This window comes from Tamandua tetradactyla, chromosome 7 (assembly GCF_023851605.1).
Source record: "Tamandua tetradactyla isolate mTamTet1 chromosome 7, mTamTet1.pri, whole genome shotgun sequence".
In the NCBI taxonomy this organism is placed as follows: Eukaryota; Metazoa; Chordata; class Mammalia; order Pilosa; family Myrmecophagidae; genus Tamandua; species Tamandua tetradactyla.
The window spans coordinates 134,056,913-134,079,865 of NC_135333.1; the positions used below are offsets into that span (position 1 = coordinate 134,056,913).

Consider the following 22,953-nt stretch of genomic DNA (forward strand, 5'->3'; position numbering starts at 1 on the left):
TTTTTGGCCTGTATTTTAGTGCAAATGGTATCTCCAGAATAATGCTGGGATCTCCCCTTTATTTTCACTATTCTTTTTTTGTCACAGCTTCTAATTCTGCCTCACTTGTTTACTGTCCATTCCACAGTGGTCTGTCTAATTCTTCCCTTTATCTTGTCTGCTTCTGATGCTGTGTTAGGCCTTACATCTAGAGCAACCTGGTAAGTAAAGTTCCTGAAATTTTCTCTAGTTTCTCTTTGTCAACAAGTCTCCAAATGTTATCTGTTCTGTTTATCCCACTTAGATTTGTTCATGTCAATAATTATGATATTGAGTGATCTTTGTCTTGAGACTCACGGCTCTTAAGTTGGAAACTCTTTTGAATCAACCTCATTATTCTGTGGTTCTTTTCATCTGGGCATATTTTTAGTTTATTTGCATATTTGTTCTTTGATAATACATTTAGGGCATGCAAATCTCCACTTTATCGTCCAAAGAAAGTTTACACATACAAAGAAAAAAATCCAGAGAGATTTGTACCAGAAAACTGTAGCTTCAGATTTACTTTTATTTTGTAGCATTTTCTTTTTAATGGAGTATCAGACAGTTCCTGGGAGGCTTCCACCATGATATTATCGGTATAACTTGGCTAATCCCTTTAGTCTTTTTGCACGCTATTTTTAAGTCAGTTTTGGTATAGCAGAATGCTTTACTCTGACACTGACTAATCAAATGAAATGCATAATTATTTTTATATTTAGCCTCCCTTATTTCTCTTCCAGGAAGAACCGTGACTCCTTCAGAGCAAAGTAATCAGAGAGATGGATTTCCAGCTATGTCGTCCAAAGTAGAGTGTGTAAGCATCGATCTATAATGACCCTTGACCCCCATTGCATATATAACTGAGCACAAGGAATGAGATTATCAAAATGAAAAAGTTACAATTGCAAGACACTTTTTAAAAACATTTTTTATTGTGAAATATAACATATACAGGGCAAAAGAAAGACAAAGCAATAGTTTTCAAAGTATACTTCAGCAAGTAGTTAACTGGACAGATTTCAGAATTTGTTACTGATTAGCATTCCACTATTTCAAATTTTTCCTTCTAGCTACTCCAAGGAAACTAGAAGAAACTAGAAGAAATATCAGTATAGCGATTCATCAGTCATACTCATTGGTTAAATTTTATTTTCTCTGTTATAACTCCTCCTTCTATCCATCTCCCAATCTGCAGAGATCTTTAGGCAATGCCCATTCTGACTCTTTCATGTTGAGAAGAGGTGTCAATGCTAAAGGATAGGGGGATGGAATTAGTTGATCATCTTGGAGAGGCTGGTTCCTCTGGGTTTCATGATTTATCTGGCCTAGGAACCCTCTAGAAATTATGGGTTCCAGGAGAGCAAACTTAGTGCATGAAACTTTTATAGAGTTTCAGTTTTAGCCCTAAGGAATGACATTGGTTAGAATTTAGCAAACCATGGCAATTAGCACTATCTCACTGAAACTAGCATAAGAGCAGCCTCCAGAATAGCTTCTTGACTGTATTGATCTCTCTTAGCCACTGATGCCTTATTTTACTACACTTCTTTTCCCCCTTTTGGTCAGGAAGGCATTTTCGATCCCATAGTGCCAGGGCCAGACTCATTCCCAGGAGTCATGTCCCACATTGTTAGGAAGATTTTTACCTCTGAATGTCGTGCTCCAGTTACGGGACAGGGTAATGATTTTATTTGAAGAGTTGGGCTTAGAGGGTAAGAGGCCTCATCTGAGCAACAAAAGAGGGTTCCTGGAACCAATTCTTAGGACTTGTTATAGGTAGTAGATTTGAAAGATACTTTTTAAAACTAGAAAGGCCTTAGTTGTCTCATTAGTCTATATTTAGGTGGAGAATCAGGAAATTTTAAATAGTTTTAAATAGTTAAAATCTATTTAAAAATAATTTTTAAATAGTTAAAATCAGATTTTAACTATTTCAAATTAAGAGCTTTTTCCTTTCAGTGATCTGTCAGAACTGAGACTTAGAACAACTATGGGCACTGTGAATCATGCATTTTGTCTTAACTCAGCTTTTAATTTTGCTGTTCTAGTTAGTATTAGCAAGTTGCTGTTAGTTGTTATTAGAGCATTATAGCATTAGAAATTTAAAACTGACTACCACTGACTGTGATGTCGATAGCTGAATTTGTACAGTTGGTTTGGAAGCCTTAAATATATAAGGCAATGTATGTAGTTGAATAAAGTAAATAACTTTGCTTTCTACTAGCTTTCTTCTAAATTAGAGTCTACTGTATTGCACTGTGTAGTCCCATAGGGAGCTTTGGCCTTCTGTTGAGGCTATGTTGTTTCTAGACTTATGAATTGAAAGTACTTTAGTATGCATTTTCTTTTCTTAGGAGACAGCAAATGTCACCACAGATAATGTTGTTCTTATTCCTGAACATAATGAAAAAGGTAAGGAAAAAAAACTTTCTTTAAATTCAAAAGTGAATTTAGAGGGAGAAATAAGCAGTGTATTAACTACTACTATGCAGATTCTATCTAAAATTTTTAGATATTGATGTTTGCAAGTTTGACTGATACTTATAGTTGTGATGAATGATATAGTATAATGGTTATATTAACAATCTGTTGACTAATGAATGTAACTGTGGTCTCTTTAGTTAGTGGGAGTTCTGACTTTTGTTAATGAAATTTGCTATTTCAATATGTCATAGGAAACCACTTTGAAAACTACATTGAGTCATATAGCTTTAGAAGTTTTCATAGCAGAGATCTTCAAGGATGATAGTAGAGCAATTCTGAGGGTCAGTATGAAAATCTGGTTATTTTCCTTATAAAATTTTCCAATTTATTAACAAGGAGAATGATTTAGTCCCACCTGAGAATCATTCTGATAAACTTAAATGACTATTTATGCTACCTTGCCTAATATCACCTCTAGATCTGATACATACAAAAGAGATTTAGGAAAGTTAGATAAGGTCTTGTTTCTTCAGCAATAAGGTCTAAATCGAGCATACAGTTTCTTTAGAGAGTGTTCTGTTTTGGTTGTGGAAATATTACCAAAATTGGGCTCTCAAGGATTTAGCCAAGCTTTTCCTTTGAATTTGTTTTTGATTGCCTTTTAAATTTGCCCAGTCTGCTTTGGATGATAAAAAAAAAAAATTGGAGCAATTTCTTAATTTAATCTGAGGAAGTAAATTAGACATTTGGAGAATTTGGCTCATGAAAAGTGTTTTCTGTCAGTCATGCTTGAGAATATTGTTTAGACATATTAAGATTGCTACTTCTTTAGTTTTTTATTGATATTAGGCTTGTAAAGGGTCAATAATACGTTGTCCTAATTGCAAGGAGACAAAATCTTAGAAAAGTTTCCCCAGCTAAGTTTTTTGACTGATCCCTTTGGAGAGATGAAAGAATGGCCATGTTACAATTCAGATATCCAAAATGTCACTTGTTCTATGAAATGCTGGGAGTTACACCCAAATCAGTATACAGAAAGCATGTGAGCATCTGCCTCTTTAGGTGGGCTTCACCTTTGGTTCCTGGATCCTCCTCTATGGACTGACCCCTGGGCTCTATCATCTTTCAAATATATAGGCCTTGGCATGGATTCTAAAAAAAAAAAAAAAAGAAAAGCTAACTTGTCTTCTCCCTGCTTTCCTTCTTAAGGAAGATTATGCAAATCCTCCATCAACTTTCAAAATATCATAGAAGGAACCAAAAATTTCCACAAAGACTTCTTAATCGGCGAAGGGGAGATTTTTGAGGTATACAGAGCAGAGATTCAAAACCAAACATATGCCATTAAATTATTTAAACAGGTATGGAAAGAATTACTATCATGGGATATAAATTCCATTTATTTGCTCATATTTCATATTAAAATATGTCATTTTTCATCAAGGTTGAACGGTGGAGTTTTTAAAAATAAAATTTCATAAATGGAAAAAAGATATATGACCTCAGGTAACTGGAGAAATGACCAAGAACTAAATGCCTGTCTTTCAGGAATGCAGAAATTAAATCCCATGCCCAGACGTATAGCATGAGAAAGCCTTTTTCTGACAAACCTTGTAGATTCTCTGAGACTTTGCTTGAGATGGTCAGGTTGTGTCAGTTGGCTCAAGTTTTCAGGGAATTTTAGGATGGATAGTGTCCTCTCCCAGAAGCTTGACAGGCTAAGCCACAGACTACCATTCAGTGCTATTATATAAATTGCTTCTGTCACGACTTAGGAAGGTGAGAAAGAGGGGGCTTCAAGTAAGAGTAGCAAGCCAGTGATCAGAGTAGGAGGTTAGAAGAAGACAGCTAAGCAATTACAACCAGAAAATGAGAGAGGGGATTGGGGATCAAACTCCAGGAGTCAGTAACAGGCACACACACACACACACACACACACACACACACACACACACCCACACACCAAAGGGCCGTGCTTCTTTCCTTCATTGTTAGTCAACAGTTAGTAAACATTTACTGAACTTCTTCTATGGGCTGGGTGCTGAGGATGCAAAGATAAACACAGCAAAGTTCTGACCTCTAGGAGATCACAGCAGTATGGGGAAACAGCCAGGCAAACATAAAATTAAACTTCAATGTGAGAAGTACTTTAGCAGAGATTTGTACAAGGGGGATAAGAAAGCAGCATCAAAGATAACTTTTTCTACAGGGGACGAGACTCAGAAGAGAGCCTGGCAGAGAAACCACCCCCAAAATTGTTTATCTCCAATAAACAAATGAACAAGTGGAAGAAAGGAAATGAACTTTCAGCTGGATTTTGAAGGATGAGTAGAATGTTGAGAGGCAGTGAAGGAGGGGAAGGACCTTCTGGGTAGAAAAGACCTACAGGTGCATCCACTTCCATAGCTTCTTATTGATTTTAGGTTCATAGTGGGCCAACAGCAATATGTTGTCCTAATGACAAGGAAGCAGAGTCTTGGAAAAACCCTGGTGCAGGCGTGAAAGCATGTCGTATTCATGAATAACAGGTTATTCAGTGTAGCTGGAATGTAGTGTAAGGTGTAGGAAGGTAGTGGCAGAAGATGATACTGGAAAGATAGATTAAATCTATGGATGACTTGTAAATAAGAAGAGTGAGAGGCTTAGATTTGGGATTGGATTGGACCTTGTCAGAGGGAGGAAAGAAGGGTGCCAAGAACTAGACTGGAGGCAGAAAGATCTGGTAGAGGGGATTTCAGATGTATGAACTAAAAAATGGAAGGGGCTTATATGAGTGTTTTTCTACTCTAATCACATATTAGAGCAATCAGGGAGCTTTTAAAAAACGACTCCCACAGCAACTGGTTAAGTCAGAATGTCACTGAGGGTGGCAGGCATTGGTAATGTTTTACAATCTACCCAAGTGGTTCTAACATGCAGCCAGTGTTGAGAAACACTGTAAGTCATGGCAGAAACAATGAAGATGGTGAAGAGAAGGTATATCTAAGAGATGAAGTGAAATGCACCAAATCTGGTGTCTGTTGGATAGGGTTGGGGAATTGGGGGGAAGGAGATACGTAAGGTGATTCTTAGTTTACAGCTAAAGGAGGTATGGTATGTAAGGTGATTCTTAGTTTTCAGCTTAGATGACGGAGTCTTTTCCTATGATTAGCCTGCTTTCTCTAGTTCCCCAAATTGTGATTTACCTTGCTAATTCTATATAGACAGCTCAAGATTCCTGAGATGAGCAGTCTAATAAAGAAATGGAACTATCCATTGGTAAAACCACTCAGCAAATGGAAATATATTGTTACTACAGGTATGTCTCAGTCCTGCCTAAAACCTTTTCTTAAGGCTAGAGGATCCCTGGCCCCATTTGTAAACTCTTAGGGTGGAGCCCCAGGGCTATCTCCCCAAAGGCTCTGTCTGCTTGCTTCTTCTCTGTGCAGCTGCCACCAAGTCACATTCTCCTTGGGACTTTTCTCTCCACATGTCTGGATTCAGAATGGTATATCATTGCCTCAAGACCCCCTTTCCTTCCTGACCCACAGACAAGTATCATTCCCTCTGTTACCACCACGCCCCCCTCCCCCCGCCAAGTCTGGTTTTGGTGACCCTCCTCTTTATAACCATAGCATTGTAACATTATCTCGTAGAATTGATTTCTTTATCTGCCTCTCCCATTGGACTAGATTGTTAAATTCTTTGAAGAGCTCAAATTTATCTTTGAATCCTCACTGGTTTATTACTGGGTCTGGTCAATAGTGGTTGCTCAGGAAAGTTGGATGAATTGAATGAAGTTCAAATGCCTTTTTCATGAATTTAATTGCTAATCCCCACAAGGAAGTAGACAGGAGGTATCAAAGTTACCAAAGACCTGATGACTACAAGGGAATGTACAAGGTGCTACAGTCCCTGTTCCATAATATATTTTAATTCCCTTTTAAGTTGGCAAATGAAATAAGGTTGGACTTTTTGTTCTCTGCTTTTATCACCATCTCCTTTTCCTCCCCAGTGCACACACACACACACAACACAAACAGATGGGGAAAGATGAGAAAATTTAATGAAGCCTTAGCCACAAAGTATTTTTTAAAAGGGAAATGCTATTTTGCTACTTTGGGACACTAACTTCAATAACATTTCTTAGAAGAACTGAAGCAGGAGGAAATGTACTAGATGGACTGGAACAGTGCTTCTCAAACGTTAATGTACATCAGAAAGGCCTGGGCATCTTCTTTTTTTATTGTTATTAATTAAAAATATATATTACAAGAAAGAAACACAAACATTCTTAACATATGCTCATTCTGTTCTACATTTATAATCAGTAATTCACAATATCATCACATAGTTGCATATTCATCATCATGATCATTTCTTCAAACATTTGCATCAATTCAGAAAAAGAAATAAAAAGACAATAGAAAAATAAAATGAAAACAGAAAAAAAAAATTATACATACCATACCCCTTACCCCTCCCTTTCATTGATCACTAGCATTTCAAACCAAATTTATTTTAACACTTGTTCCCCCTATTATTTATTTTTATTCCATATGTTCTACTTGTCTTTGACAAGGTAGATAAAAGGAGTATCAGACACAAGGTTTTCACAACCACACAGTCACATTGTGATAGCTATATCATTATGCAATCATCATCAAGAAACATGGCTACTGGAACACAGCTCTACATTTTCAGGCAGTTCCCTCCAGCCTCTCCATTACATCTTAGATAATGAGGTGATATCTACTTAATGTGTAAGAATAACCTCCAGGATAACCTCTCGACGCTGTTTGGAATCTCTCAGCCATTGACAATTTGTCTCATTTCACTCTCCCCCTTTTCGTAGAGAAGGTTTTCTCAATCCCTTGATGCTGGGTCTCAGCTCATTCTAGAGTTTTTCTCAATCCCTTGAATCTGAGTCTCAGCTCATTCTAGGATTTCTGTCCCATGTTGCCAGGCAGGTCCACACCCCTGGGAGTCATGTCCCATGTATACAGGGGGATGGTGGTGAGTTTGCTTGTTGTGTTGGCTAGAGAGAGAGGCCACATCTGAGCAATAAAAGAGGTTCTCTTGGAGGTGACTCTAAGGCCTAATTTTAAGTAGGTTTGACCTATCTTTTGTGGGGTTCAGTTTCATATGAACAAACCCCAAGACTGGGGACTCAGCCTATAGCTTTGGTTGTCCACACTGCTTGTGAGAATATCAAGAATTCAACTTGGGGAGATTGAATTTTCCCTCGTTCTCACCATTCCTCGAAGGGGATTTTGCAAATCTTTTCCACTCACAGATCAAATCACTCTGGGATTCATTGGGGCATCACTTTGGACAAACCAACAAAATCTCATGTCCTACCCAAGGTTCCATGTACTTATGTTGTTCAACCAACTGTCTACATAAGTTATATTAGGAGATGCATTAGTCAAATTATAAATTTTGTACCAAATAAACATTTTTTGCTTTAGTCTCACACATAAGTTGAAATTTTAAAATATTAATTACCATCTATTTTCAGCACCCTGCAGTAATGACATTCCTTTGTTCTTGCTCATGCAAAAACATTTTTAAAATTTGTACATTTAGTCACTATCATTATACAATCTAGGCATTCCTAAATTATACCATCTCTCAATCTTTATCTTCTATCTTTCTTTGTGATTTCATTTATGCCCCCAGCCCTCCTCCCTCTATCATTCTCACATTTAGCTTCATCAGTGTTTTAACATAATTGTATTATAGTTAGGTAGTATTGTGCTGTCCATTTCTGAGTTTTTACATTCAGTCCTCTTGCACAATCTGTATCCCTTCAGCTCCAATTACTCAATATCTTACCCTATTTCTATGTCCTGATGGTCTCTGTTACCAACAAAATATTCCAAGTTTATTCACTAATGTCAGTTCATATCAGTGAGACCATACAGTATTTGTCCTTTTGTTTCTGGCTAATCCCACTCAGCATAATGTGCTTAAGGTCCATCCATGTTGTTACATACTTCATAACTTTATTCTGTCTTACAGCTGCATAATATTCCATCGTATGTATATGCCACAGTTTGTTTAGCCACCCATCTGTTGATGGACATTTTGGCCATTTCCATCTCTTGGTAATTGTAAATAGTGCTTCTATAAACATTGGTGTGCAAATGTCCATTTGTGTCCTTGCCCTCATGTCCTTTGAGTAGAGACAGCATATAGATGGGTCCTGTTTTTTAATCCATTCTGCCAGCCTATGTCTTTTGATAGGGGAGTTTAATCCATTAACATTTAGTGTTATTACTGCATGGGTAGTACTTTCTTCTCCTATTTTGCCTTTTGGATTTTATATGTCATATCTAAATTTCCTTCTTTTTACCTTTACTCATAGTCTTCCTTTCTACACTTTTCTCCACACCTCTCTCTCCTGTCTTTTCGTATCTGTCTCTAGTGCTCCCTTTAGTATTTCTTGCAGAGCTGGTCTCTTGGTCACAAATTCTCTCAGTGAATTTTTGTCTGAAAATGTTTTAATTTCTCCCTCATTTTTGAAGGACAATTTTGCTGGCTATAGAATTCTTGGTTGGCAGTGTTTCTGTTTTAGTAATTTAAATATATCATCCCACTGTCTTCTTGCCTCCATGGTTTCTGCTGAGAAATCTACGCATAGTCTTATTGGGCTTTCCTTGTATGTGATGGATTGCTTTTCTCTTGCTGCTTTCAAGATTCTCGCTTTCTCTTTGACCTCTGACATTCTGATTCGTAAATGTCTTGGAGTACGTCTATTGGGATGTATTCTCTTTGGGGTATGCTGCACTTCTTGGATCTGTAATTTTAAGTCTTTCATAAGAGTTGGAAAATTTTCAGTGATAATTTCCTCCATTAGTTTTTCTTCCTCCATTAGTTTTTCTCCTCCTTTTCCATTCTCTTCTTCTTCTGGGACACCCACAACACTTATATTCGTGTGCTTCATATTGTTATTCAATTCTCTGAGTCCCTGCTCATATTTTTCCATTTCTTCCCCTATATTTTCTTTTTCTTGTTGGATTTCAAATGTTCCATCCTCCAGTTCACTAATCCTGTGTTCTGCCTCTTGAAATCTACCATTGTAGGTTTTCATTGTTTTTTTTCATCTCTTCTACCATGACTTTCATTCCCATAAGTTCTGTGATTTGTTTTTTCAGACTTTCAATTTCTTCTGTTTGTTCATTCCTTGCCTTCTTATATCCTCCCTCAATTCACTGATTTGATTTTTGATGAGGTTTTCCATGTCTGTTCGTATATTCTGATTTATTGTTTCAGCTCCTGTATCTCATTTGAATTGTTGGTTTGTTCCTTTGACTGGGCCATATCTTCAATTTTCCTAGTGTGATTTGTTATTTTTTGCGGTGTCTAGGCATTTAATTACCTTAATTAGTTTATTCTGGAGATTGCTTTCACTTCTTTTACTTAGGGTTTTCTTGCTGGATGAATTTGTTGTCTATCTGTTATTTGACATTCAATTCAGCTTTATCTGGACCTCTGGCTTAGGTTTTGTTTAACAGAGGAGAATTTTTCAGTTTTTGTTTTCTTATTTCTTGCCCTGCTTGTATGGTGCCTTTCCCCCCTTCCCCCGCTTAGGAGGGTCTGCTTAGGTATTATAGACCCCAGCCAAATTTTCCCAGACCAATCTGGCCTCCTATCAGGAGGAAAAAGTCACCTGCATTGGTTTTCCCTGAGGGTGAGACCCAGCAGTTTGAAAGACTTTCCTGTGAAGTCTCTGGACTCTGTTTTTCTTATCCTACCTGGTATGTGGTGCTTGTCTGGCTGCAGGTCCCACCAGCATAAGATGGTGTGGTACTTTTAACTTTGGCAGACTCTCCCTGCTGGGGCATGGTGGAGACAAAGGAGAGGTTGTAGGCTGGTTTTAATGGCTTCAAATTACCAAACCCTGAGGTCTGACTTCCTTGAAGGAGGGATTCCACCTGAGTTGAGCTTCTCCCTCCCCTGGGGAAGGTGCTGGCTCCAGACAACTTTCAAGGAAGCTTGTTTGTACCTATGCCTGGGGCAGCTGCAGCTGAGAAGCCCTGCCGCTGTATCCCAAGGCAGTCAAGCCTTTGTAAAAACACAGCCCCAAAAACCTCTGTTTTCTTTTTTTTTCTTTTTCCGTCAGCCGTGCCCCCTTGGTGCTGGGGCAAAGATGAGTGACCTCCGCTTTGATCAGGTTCACCTGAGCTGGGGGCCTATTTTTAGTAGTCAGAATTTATTAATTAATTCCACAATTGGCGTTTGGTTGGGCTCAGTCCCTGCTGCTGATAAAGTCTCTTTCCTTTCCCCTCTGGGAAGCAGCCTGTGGGGGAAGAGTGCTGGCTGCCACGGCTTGGGGAACTCATGGTTCTGGGGGGGCTCGCAGCCGGTCCAGCTGGTCCAGACTGGGGTACACTGTGTGTCTGGTCCCTGACGTGGCCCCAGGAGCTGTTCTGCACTGTTTCTGGTTATTTAGTTGTTGTTCTGGAGGGTGAACTAAAACATGCACATTGCTAAGCTGCCACCTTGGCCCAGCAGTCTGGGCATCTTCTTACAATGCAGATTCTGACTGAGCAGGTCTGGGGAGGCACCTGAGGTTCCGCATTGCTCACCAGCCCCACCCTCCCCCCCAGACCACACTTTGAGTAGCAAGGTGTTAGGGTACTAGGTTAGCACAAACACAAAACTAGCCCCTTCATTTTTCAGATTCAGAAAACTATGACCTTAGAGAGGTTAAGGGACTGATGAAAGTCACAAATATCTAGTGTTAGGGATGGAACAGAGAAGCAGTCATCCTGGTTCCAAAAGCCCATGCTCTTTTTAAATGTAAATTCTAAGAAAGCGGTCCTTGAAAATGATTTGTGGGCCACTTTATTGTTTCTGCCTACCTGGCTTAATTTGGAAAACAGCATCCAGAATTCTTATTAGATTTCTCTTCCTCTCCTCCATCCCCTCTAATAATTTGCAAATGATAGGAACTTATGGCTGGTGGGACCTAGAAGCCTACGTAGACTAACCATTTAGTGTTAGAAGTTAGGATCCTGAGGTCCAGAGATTGGTGGTGACATTGGGTGTATGAAGGCATCAAGAAGAGGGCCAGGGGCAGGGGATGTGCTCAGTACAATAGTACTGGATTCGTTAATTCATCCAATAAATATTCATGTGTCAGGCACTGGGTTAGCTTCTGAAGCCTCTTTGAAGTAAGGAGCTGTATCTTTCAATTGCTTAGTAAAGCTGTCCTTTCAAAATCCACACAAAGGTCAACTTGTCTCGCCTGCCATGCGGGAGACCTGGGTTCAATTCCTAGTCCATACACTTCCGCCAAAAACCAACCAACCAAACAAGCAAAAAAATTCAACAAATGGTGCTGCAATAACGGAATACTCACATGGAAAAATAATGAAATCTGACCCTGCCATACAGCATACAAAAAAAAAAACAAAAGGTCAACTTGAAGCAACCTATGCAAATTACCTTGTGCTAAATGGATGAAATTTTGCAGCAGTGACAGATCTCCTAGAAGTTGCCACCTCTAACATGAATGCAACTATCATGAATTGGATTCTTTGTGAGATTAAGTTGGAAGTTTCTGTCATGGGGTTTTCTTCAAATACATACAATATTTTTAATTTATAAAAATGTGTGCAAAATGTGGTGAAAATTTTAATATAAAATTTGAAAATGTGATGAATTACATGAGAAACTTTTAATTCAATACAGTGGTTCTAAACGTGTTTTGGGTTTAAGGGATTTTTGAAAATCTGGTGAGAACTAAGGATCCTTTCCCCAGAAATATGTTCATATACATTTACATCAAAATGTGCATATAATTTCAGGAAGACCGTGGACCTTCAGGATCCCAGAAAGGGATCCTTTTCTTAATTTTTTTTTTGTCTTTTTGCATGACATTTAGGAGAAAAAAATGCAATGTAAGAAGCACTGGAAGAGGTTTTTATCAGAGATTGAAGTTTTACTATTGTGAGTATATTTTGTCTGAAGTTTCTGCCCTTTTTGCTTGTCTTTTTCTTTGTTCATCTGTGTTTCTATAGTAGTGTTTGGCCGGGTTGACATTTAATAAATGTGGGTCAAATATTAGAAAAGTGTGTAAAATGTTTACAAATGCTTTAGTATATTCCCTAAAATAGATTTTAATATAGACCATTTCCCTAATTCACTTGAACATATTTTAACAAGAAAATTGAAACTTTCACAAGGAAGTGGGTTAAATCTTGTGTGACTAACGTGGTTGAATGTAAAATAATTCTTAGAACATTAGAATTGCATATCATTAGAATTGTATATATCTCACAGTTTTCCCCCTTCTTTGGAGACATTCAACTAAAAAACATATCAGTACAGCACTTTTCAGGAAGAATTTTAAACAAACCAAAAAATCAAGTGCTTTTGATGTACATTACTTTCTGGAAAATACTGAGTCTGAGAGTCCTTGGAGACAAATTCATGGGTCTGAGAGTCCTTGGAGACAAATTAAAATGACTTCATTTTCATATATATTTATACCTGCAGCTGTGCATCCTTCCTCAGCAAAGGTCCCGAACTCTATAGAGTTCACTCATCACTCTTTACAAATAGGAAATGTTCATTTCAATTCTTTTCTGAGCTAATAGGTGGAGTGGATGGCAATGGTGGGGGGTTGGGGGAAGGGGATGATATTATACTGAATGGGACAGAAATCAAAATATTAGACGTTTATGATAAAAACTTAATGTATGGCATTTAGTCAATTAAAAAAACAAAATTATAATAGTAGAGGTATTTTACATTTAAGGTATATTTATTTATGTATAAAAAATAGATTCAGACATTCAAAAGTAGAAAATACAAAAGGGTAAACAGAAAAGATTTTCTCCTAATGTTATCATCTAACCACCCAGTTGATTTTCACAAAGGCAACAAAGTTATCAATTTCTTGTATACTTTTCCAGAGGTGTTTTATGTATAAGTAAATACATATTTTGTGTTCATTCTTCTTTTCACACAAAAGGTAGCATAAAAACATTGCTTATTTTAGTATACCATTGTATGCTGTACTAACTTAACCATTCTTGTACTGATGGATCTTTGAATTTTTTCCCTAATTTTTTTATAACTAAAAATAATGCTTCAATGAGAAAACCTGGCCTGTGTGATTTTGTATATGTTTAAGTATATCTGTAAGATAAATCCCTATAAATAAAATTATGGATCAAATTATTATCTTGAATTGAGGTTGTATCAGTTTTAGTTTATATAAAATGCCTGGTTTTCCATTTTTGTCAACCCAACATATACTTTTTCCTTTTAATTTTCACTAATCTGATAGGTGAAAATTGTTTCTCAATGTAGTTTACATTTAATTTACTATTATGAATGAGATTAATGATATTTTCATATATTTAAGAGATATGTTTTCTTTTCTATGAAATATCTGATAGTGTTCTTTGCCCATTTTTTATTAGGTCATTTTCTTAATGGGTTATAGAAACATTTTATATATTGAAGAAAATAGCCTTATTTTTATAAATAAGACTGCTATTTTGTCTTTACTAATTCTAGTTTTTGCAATATAGAAATGGTTTTAATGTAGTCAAATGAATCTGTATCTCCTTTTATGGCTTCTGGGTTTTCTATCATAGTTTAAAAGACTTACCTTACCAAAAAGTTATAAAATAATTCTTCCATGATTTTTTCCTAATACTTTTATGACTTTATTTTTTTCTGTTAAATATCTGATCCTTTCATATTTTTTTTCTAGTGGAATATTTTCCATATGACCTATAACAACTTGCCTAGATTTTTTTAAAAATCCTTTTCTTTTTTTTTTTATGAGATTACATAAAAATTTATAGATTTAGGGAGAATTGACAACTCTATGATGTTACATATTCTTGTTGTATCATTATTGTTATTTATTGTGATAGTATTTTTTTAGTGTTAGGCATTTTCTAGTGATTTGTGTGTATTGTCATTAATTCTCATTACAACCCTATAAAGTAGATGCCATTATTATCTTTTATATTTACATGGGCAGGCTCATGGGAATCGAACTTGGGTTCCCGGCATGGCAGGCAAGAGCTCTGCCACTGAGCCACCGTTGCTGCCCCATTACTATCCCTTTTGCAGATGAGAAAATGGAGGTGTAATCTGTCTTTCCTACAAGATCCAACTCATTTCCTGAGTCATCTCCAGTCTCACTCTTCTCTGACATTTAAGTATGAATAAAGTAGACCCAGCCTTCTCCTGTTAGAGCATGCGGTCTAGAGTAGGATTGGGAGAGAAGAACACAATAAAGCAGGCGATCTCAGTAAACTCAGTGATAAAATGAAGAAGTACAGAGCACACTGAAGAGGAGAAGGTGGTAACTTGAACTTGGTTTGAGGAGGGAGTGACAGAGTAGGCTTCTTGGAAAGAGGTAACCTCTAAGCCGAAGTATGAGGTTTTTTGTTTTTTCCTTTTTAGTTCAATATCAAAGGAATCGCTTAAACTCTGTGTCTTAAACAAAATTGTAAAACTCCTTGGAATTTAACTTATGATTCCTTTTATACTTCCTTCCTTAAGGGAAAGGAAGAGAGCTAGTAATTTTTGAGGATCTGGCACTTAGCTAATAGTTTCACCTTTCATTTAATTTTCATAAGAACCTCAGGGAGTAGGCATTTAATGACTATTTATCATTGAGAAAACAGGCTCAGAAAGATTAAATACCGTGCCCAAATTCACAGAGCTGGTCAAAAGAAGATCAAAGATTCAAACCCAGGTTTTTCTGAGGTTGAAGTCTGTGTGCTCTGCCACACAGTGGTGCATTGCATCACATTCAGTGCAGAGGCACTCAGAAATATTTGTTGAGTTGATTAAAAAAGTTATGAGATCTTGGGTGACCACGGTGGCTCAGCAGGCAGAGTTCTTGCCTGCCAAGTTGCAGACCCTGGTTCGTTTCCCAGTGCCTGCCCATGCAAAAAAAAAAAAAAAAGTTAAAAAGTTATCAAATCTTGCTAACTTTTAGGACTATGTAATTCAAAATCCAATGGATTTAAGAATTTAGTTGGGTCCACAGATCCCAAATTAGAAATTTTTCTCCATAGCATCTCCACATTCCCTACCTCAGCAACTTCTAAGGTATCTGTTTTCTGTTTGATTGGTAATATTTAAAAATAAGCAAATGACCCTTTCTACCCTCTAAGCAAGAGAGCAAAGACCTAGGCTGAGATCTTTTAAAAAAAATTTTTTGTTGTTGTTAGAAAATTGTAGGGTCCCATAATATCCCTCTCCCATTATTAACATGTTGCATTAGTGTGGTGCTTTTGTTATGGTTGATGAAAGAATATTATAATTGTACTATTAACTATAGTCCATAGTTTACATTAGGGTGTATTTTCCCCCCTTGTACCAATCTATCATTAACACCTTGCATTAGTGTGGTACATTTGTTATAATTCATGAAAGAACATTTTTATAATTGTTCTATTAACTGTAGTCCATCCTTTACAAGAAGGTTCATTGGGTTGTACAGTCCTATGCCTTATCATTTAATTTTTATTCTAGTATCATGTATGTGTCTTAAAATTTCCCCTTTTAACCACATTCACATATATAATTCAGTGCTATCAATTACACTTACAATGTTGTGTTACCATTACTAACACCCATCCATTTCCAAAATTTGACAGTCTACCCAAATAGAAACTCTGTACAGTTTAAACATTAATTCTCCATTCCCTACCCCCTACCCAACCACTGTAACCTATATTTGGGATTCTAACTCTATGAACTTGCTTATTCTAATTATTTCATATCAGTGAGATCATATAATATTTGTCCCTTTATGTCTAGCTTATTTCACTCAACATAATGTTTTCAAGTTTGAACCATGTTGATGCTTGAATCAGAACTTCATTCTTTTTTAATGCTGGATAATATTTCATTGTATGTATGTACCACATTTTGTTTGGTTGATGGACACTTGGTTCCATCTTATGCACATTATGATGCTAATTCATACAATTGAATATTCAATTCAACAACTATTTGCTGAACACCCACTATGTCCTTGGTTATATTTTAAAAGGTTCCAAATAAAGGCCTACTATTTATTTCTTCCGTAGTAAAATTTCCCTATAAAACCATGCAACATAGCCCTTAAAAAAAAAAGACAGTCTGTTCCCTACATCCATGATGTTTCTGACTGCATTTCCTATTTGAATAAACACTGTTATGGGTTTTAAAATCTTTTGTTTCAAGGTTTCATCATCCAAACATACTGGAGTTGGCTGCATATTTCACAGAGACTGAGAAATTCTGTCTGGTTTATCCATACATGAGAAACGGATCACTTTTTGACAAGTTGCAGTGTGTGGTAAGTCATACCTCTTATTCTGCTTAATTTGCTTATCCTCCGAAGCCCCAGGGAGCCACTGAAAACCTTCTGACAGTTCTGGGAGGCCAAAGTGTGTTGACATGAGGGGATAGGATAGCCAAGAAGAGGTTTCCTGAGAAGGAGAGCATTTCTCTATAGATTAATTTCTTAGTCTTAGGAGGCTGGATAAGATACCTAAGTTATTGTGAATTGTGCAATCTGGATACCAAAGATTTCTTGGGTCCTTACTCCTATTGATTCTATACCTATAGTGAGTTTACATCAACTACCCTTATTTCTTCATATAACCTGTATTTGTATAATTTTATACGAAGAATCATTCAGTACAAAGTATAGATATAAAGCTGATGCACACTCCGTAAAGAGAAGGAGGTTGAATCATGCCACGATTTCTCATAAAATGTTTTTGAAGGGCAAGTTTAAAAATGGATTACAAATAGGATACTTCCATTAGAATAAATATAAAAACAGTTCATTCTCGATTATGCACACTATTGTGCCACAAATAATTCAAAAATCTAATTTAATAAACTTTTAAACATACTTAACTTCACTAGCCATATATTGATTAAGCTAATATTTAAGTTGTTTGATATTTCCATTGACTTTAAAGAGCTTAGGCCCTTCACTGGTGGTAGAGGGAAATCCATCTTGAATTAGCAATAGATTGTAGCAAACCATAATGTTGAATCACCCTGTCTACCGTCACCTCATCATCTGCTTCTTTTCTGACAAACTTCTGTGTGTGTCAGCTTATTCGTGCATAAATAGTTTTTACTCAGAAAATGCAGCCAAACCCATACTTTTGTCTTTGTAGGGTAACACGGCCCCACTCCCTTGGCACATTCGAATCAGTATATTAATTGGAGCATCCAAAGCCATTCAGTACTTGCACAGCTCCGAACCATGTGCAGTCATCTGTGGCAGTATATCAAGGTAAATTACCCCAAAGCTGTAGGTTACACTTGAAAGCCCCTTTCGTCATCACAGGTGAGTCAAACTTCACACTATTTTCCGTCTTTAGTTTTCTTGGTATGTATGTGTGTGTTTTAGGACTCTCATCTAAGTATTTAAAGTCTTACATTTTTTGTTAATGAAATGACTCATGCAAATTAAAAAGCTAAATTTATATTGCCAAAGGGAGAATTTATATTATCTTTGGGAATTATTAATGAGCAATGTCTGATAGACTATTCTGTGTGTTTTAGTAGTTATACCTAATAGTAAGCTCTGTCAAATGAACCTGTATTAATGTCACATTTTTAAAAAAACTGAGATTTAAGGGAAGGTTAAGTGACTTATACAGAGATTCCTAGCAAGATAGCAGCAGTAAGCAGCAATTAAAATTCCTCATCCTTGAGTCTCCAGTGCCTTGCTGATTCCACTGAGCCTGCTGCCTGATAGCTTTATATATTAATCTGTGACAAGCCCAGTAGAAACTCCAGTGTTCATATTTGAGACATAAGAATATCAGAAGCAAAGCCTTCCATCTTTCCTCTTCAGTAGACATAGATTCATTCACGCAGAGAGTAGATATCCAGCCCCACCTGGTGAATTTTTCCAATGCACCACTTCATCATGAACTTGTCCAAATGTAGGTAAATATTTCTTTGCTGAAGAGCAGAGAAGACTGAAATTGAAAGGCTGCTGCCTCTTCTGGACTATTTCCCAGTGTCTTTAAAATATAAATAAAAGCTTTCAAGTGTGCTTTTGACTTGAGCAGAAGAGAGTGATTGCTCTTTTGATTTTCTGGTGAAATTAATTCCATATGAAAGACTCTAGATTTTCACATTGTCCTAGGGGTGTGGGGTGAACTCGCCGTGGATGTTTGTTCCTGTTTCAGGGTGGTAATACATCAACGGGTAGTGACTTCATAAAATCAGCATAGAACTGATGCACCCATGCGGAACCTGGAACCTAGCAGTTCAGTGAATTTCTCGGAGGTCGTAGAGCCACCAGTTGGGTTCTCGTGGCAAAGGGCTGAGATGATCAACTCCAATATAGAACAACCATGCTTCTACCAGCTAACGACAACACATGAACACAATATGTGCTCACATGTGCGTGCTAAATGAATAAATAATCAAATAAATAGCTGACAGTTTGCTGTGCATTCTTCCTTTGGTTTAAACTCATGCTTATTTTAAATCCCAAGCAGTAGTTTGTTAATTCTCTTAATTTTCCTTGCATGTGACAGAGTTCATCCAATCCTTCCTTAAAAGCAGCTAGTTAGGAGAGAGGAAAGAGATGGGAGAGAGTGTTGATGTTGATGGGTGAAGCAGACAGGGAAGGCCACTCACTGCAGCAAAGGACATATCAGAATGGGAAGGGATCCGGACACAGGTTCTACCCACTTCACAATTTTTTTCTACTTTTGCACCATTGTTTAGTGTCTTCAGGCAGGTGCACAGGAAATAGACTCAGAGGCAGAGATTTGCATGCAGGCGGTCTATCAGGGTGCGCTCTCAGGGACAACAAATTTAATAGAGGGAGAGAGAGGCTTGGGCAGTGGAAGAAGGTGAATTGCGATTTTGTTGTAACAGAAGTCTCAGTCAGTTCCCATGGGGAGCACTGAATATCTCAAAGAGAGGCAAGGCCCTTGGGACTTGGCACCCCTGTATCTGACTATTCTGGAGGGGGACTGTAACCCTGGATGAGGCAGCTCCCTTCTGCCAAGAACAGGTCCCAGGTTGGGGCCTAGTTGCCTCCCTTGGTCCTGAAGGAAGTATCCAGGCAGGCACCAAAGCAGCCACTGCAATTATGGAGGAAGACTTGGCTGGAAGGAGCTCTGCCAAATGTGACCTAGGTGTTTTTCTTACTCATGTCCCTTCTTCCCCACCCTGTTCCCATCCTTTCCCCTTAGCTCAGTTTCCCCTAGTGTTTAAATCAGAGACTGTGTCTAAAAAGCAGACCTGCTGCTTAAAATGTGATTCTGAGCAAATATCTCAACTTCCTTAAGTCTCCCTAATTCCCTCTGCAAAATGCTAATAATAGAATAATGGTTTTTATCTCTTAGGATTAAATGACCTACTGTCTATATAGTGCTTAGCAAAGAGTACACACTCAAGAATGGCAGCTTCTGCTATTATTTGTCAAGAAGTGGTAGGGGAAGAAAAAAAAAAAGAAGTGGTAGAACTGGCAGTGGCAGAAGGTAAAAGATGTGCTGGCTAATCGGGCTTTCCATTTGGTGAAAGGTAAACTCGAGTCAAGTCAGATAACAAAGAAGTTCAGGCAAAGGCTTTATTTCAGGGAGAAACAGAGCCTCCCGGGCAGTATTTCAAGAGAGAGAAAGAAACGTCTGCCCCAAGGTGGCAGGGAATAGGGCTTTTAAGGCTTAGGGTTAGGGAGTTGGGGGCAAGGGTTAGGCAGGTTTCTGTTAGCTAGTTTTCAGAAATAGGGGGCTGAGTTAGGAGTTGGCAGCTTTCTATCGGTAAAGTTTAAAATTTAAACGCTGCCTTAGGCATCCAGGGTTGCAAATGCCAGAGGGCTGATAGTGAGTAAGGGAAGTTTGCACTAGAATGTATTTGTTGGTAAGTGGAGGCTGAGTAATGCGAGGTTATGACAAGAGGGCAGGTGATGGAGGGTGAAGGAGACGCCGGGTTGGCGTGGGTTAGAATGAGAGTGGTGCCGATTGAGATGAGAGAGACTTTCTGAAATATTTGCAAGGGGAAAATTATATCCTGGGTGGAAGGGGTCCTGTCCTCCAGGCCTAGCAATTATCATTCATTTACTTACATCCATCTTCAATTTATAATGTTTGAAAGGTGGATCCACAAACCAAGCTATTGACTTTTCAATTTTAAGAAAAGTCAGTTTCTTAAAAGTTCATTTGTTAACATATGCTTGTTGAGCATCTTGAAAATCACAGCCCTTTAAGTGCACAAATATTTATGGAATATCAGTTACGTGCAGGCCATTCAAGCACAGTGAGGGAAGGTGTTGATAATATTGTTATCCTTTATGGTTCAGCCTGGTGATCACAGAGAAAGCAGAAACACAGAAAATGCATAGTACAACATTAAATACGCCTAATGCATGGTTGACCTGAGAAGGTTTCCTCTTGGTAGAGGGCTCCAAGTCCACTTTTTGAAGATGAGTGAATTGGTTGTAGTGAATTGGTTGGAAGGAGAAAGAGTTTCCCAGTGAAGGCAATAAGTTTTCGAAGGAACAGAGAAAATAATTGCCAAGTGTCTGAGGAAAAGGAGGGACATTGCTTGGTTGGAGAATTAAGGGAAGATGAAACTGAAAAGCAACAAGGAATTTAGTGGGTAGGAGATTGGATTGAGGTCGTCTTGAACACTAAATAGGCTGAGGAAATAGGTTTGATAAGGTAGGCTCTAGGAAAAGGCTTTGATACCTGTAAGGGGTAAAGGTGGAAGCAGAAAGGCACTGGAGTCTCATAGATGGTTTCACAATTTAAAAGGAGGCCATTTTCCATCACCATTTGCCAGGTTCTTATCTGGAAATGCCAAACTATAAAATCATTTAAATAATGCTCCTAGATAGAATACCCAGTGGGTAATATAGAAACAGAGTATAAAGAGAGATCTGATCAGAGGCGGGGGAAGGTTGCATGGAGAAGGCAGGATTTGAACTGGAAATGCAGGTAGCAACATATTGCATTCTTTCATTGCTGAAGAGGCTGCTGCTGATTGTTCCAAAGAACTCAGATATAATCCACCCCAAAGACTACATGCACCGAGCATGTGTCAGAGTTGGGATTTCCTGAGGCTGTGGGCATTTGCTTGAGAATTGTGATTTCACAAGGGCTCATTGATGTGTTGCTACCTGTTGCTGAGCAAAACAGTCCCTTCCACAGCCACCAAACTCTTGGCCTTGCTGCTGTGCGTGCCAGTAAAGATGTTAATTAGTGCCAACTACAACAGTAAATTTCCCCCTTTCATTTGGTGATGTGCACACCTGTTCTCTGGAAACTGGAATGAGACCAACTCGTTTCATTCAGGGCGCTGATCATCTTTCAGGTGGTAACGACATTCAATTCCCAGCAGTCTCAGCCAAACGTGAATTGGCTGACCTGGATAAATCACCTGAATATCTTTTAAAATCCTTCACTTTGTTCTAAACCTGGACCTCCCTGATTCTTATTCCCTCTCTGTACAGCCTAGGGCTTTTAGGGAGGGCTGAATTTCTTACCTTTTCTGCCTTTGTCATGTTAATTATCTAAATCTTTCTAAGAAACCCAGCTTCTAGAAGTGATGGCTTCTCATTGTACAGCCATGATAACTGGCTCAAAAAAGGACATCTCAGAATCAGTAAAACAAGAGAGTTTTCTGTGAGTGTAGTCACACCTCTGATTCCGTTGGAAGAGTGAGAAATGAAAGGTATCATTAACTGTATTTTCTTTTTTTGCAATTGTACCTCAGACTAATGACTCACAGAAGATTTTATCATAAATCATTTGACATTATTAAATAATATTTTTAATAGCATGAAATAACATGGAGCAATGTGTATAAAGTGAGATTAAGTGAAGAAAGTCAAAGTACTGTACAGTATACAATTAAAACTTTCTAGAGCTACAAATTCATGCATTAAAAAAAGACTAAAAATTTCTGTCCACTTCTGCGGTGTCCCTCCTTAATCCAGAGTCTGGGTGGGCCTCAGGGCCTGAAGCCTCTGACTGTGAAACCAGCTTCAAGTGCAAATTTGCACCATCCCTCTGAAGCAATCTGGCACTATAGTATGGTTTTAAGTACGATTCCACTTACTGAATGATAGCGACAAAACACTAGTCCATGTGCATAAAGCACATACAGATTGTAGCATGCAATGAAATTGTAGTGTGATTGATGATAGCGAAAACTGTAAAAAAGTCCCCCGAAAGGAGAATGGTTAAATACACTACAGTTCATTCATCTTATGTAACACTAAGCACTGGATAAAAAGGGATCTCCCTGACATGACAAAGAAAGATCATTAAGACCATGCTCTAGAGTTGAGCACAAAAACTTAGGAGGGCTTGCTTTAGGATGATACTGTTTATATTTTATAAAAGGACATTTAATGTATGCAAAGAAAACTATCTGGTAACCGAAGTCATCCCTAAGGAAGGCAAAGAGAGGGGCTCTGGCCTTATGTGTAATCTTTTTCTTTATTGTATTTTAATATATTATGTGCTATAAACATACCTAGTAAACTAATTAGAAAGCATACTG

At 37.8% G+C, this 22,953-nt stretch overlaps 1 protein-coding gene across 1 annotated transcript in view; it reads left to right on the forward strand.

The window, feature by feature from the left end:
- The window catches only part of IRAK3 (interleukin 1 receptor associated kinase 3), a 61,341-nt gene that overhangs the window by 18,617 nt on the left and 19,771 nt on the right, over positions 1-22,953 (forward strand). The window contains exons 3-8 of the mRNA XM_077111335.1: positions 762-835; positions 2,376-2,433; positions 3,655-3,806; positions 12,320-12,384; positions 16,642-16,756; positions 17,595-17,713. Coding sequence (XP_076967450.1) covers positions 762-835; positions 2,376-2,433; positions 3,655-3,806; positions 12,320-12,384; positions 16,642-16,756; positions 17,595-17,713 — 583 coding nt within the window. The remainder of the gene's footprint in view (positions 1-761; positions 836-2,375; positions 2,434-3,654; positions 3,807-12,319; positions 12,385-16,641; positions 16,757-17,594; positions 17,714-22,953) is intronic.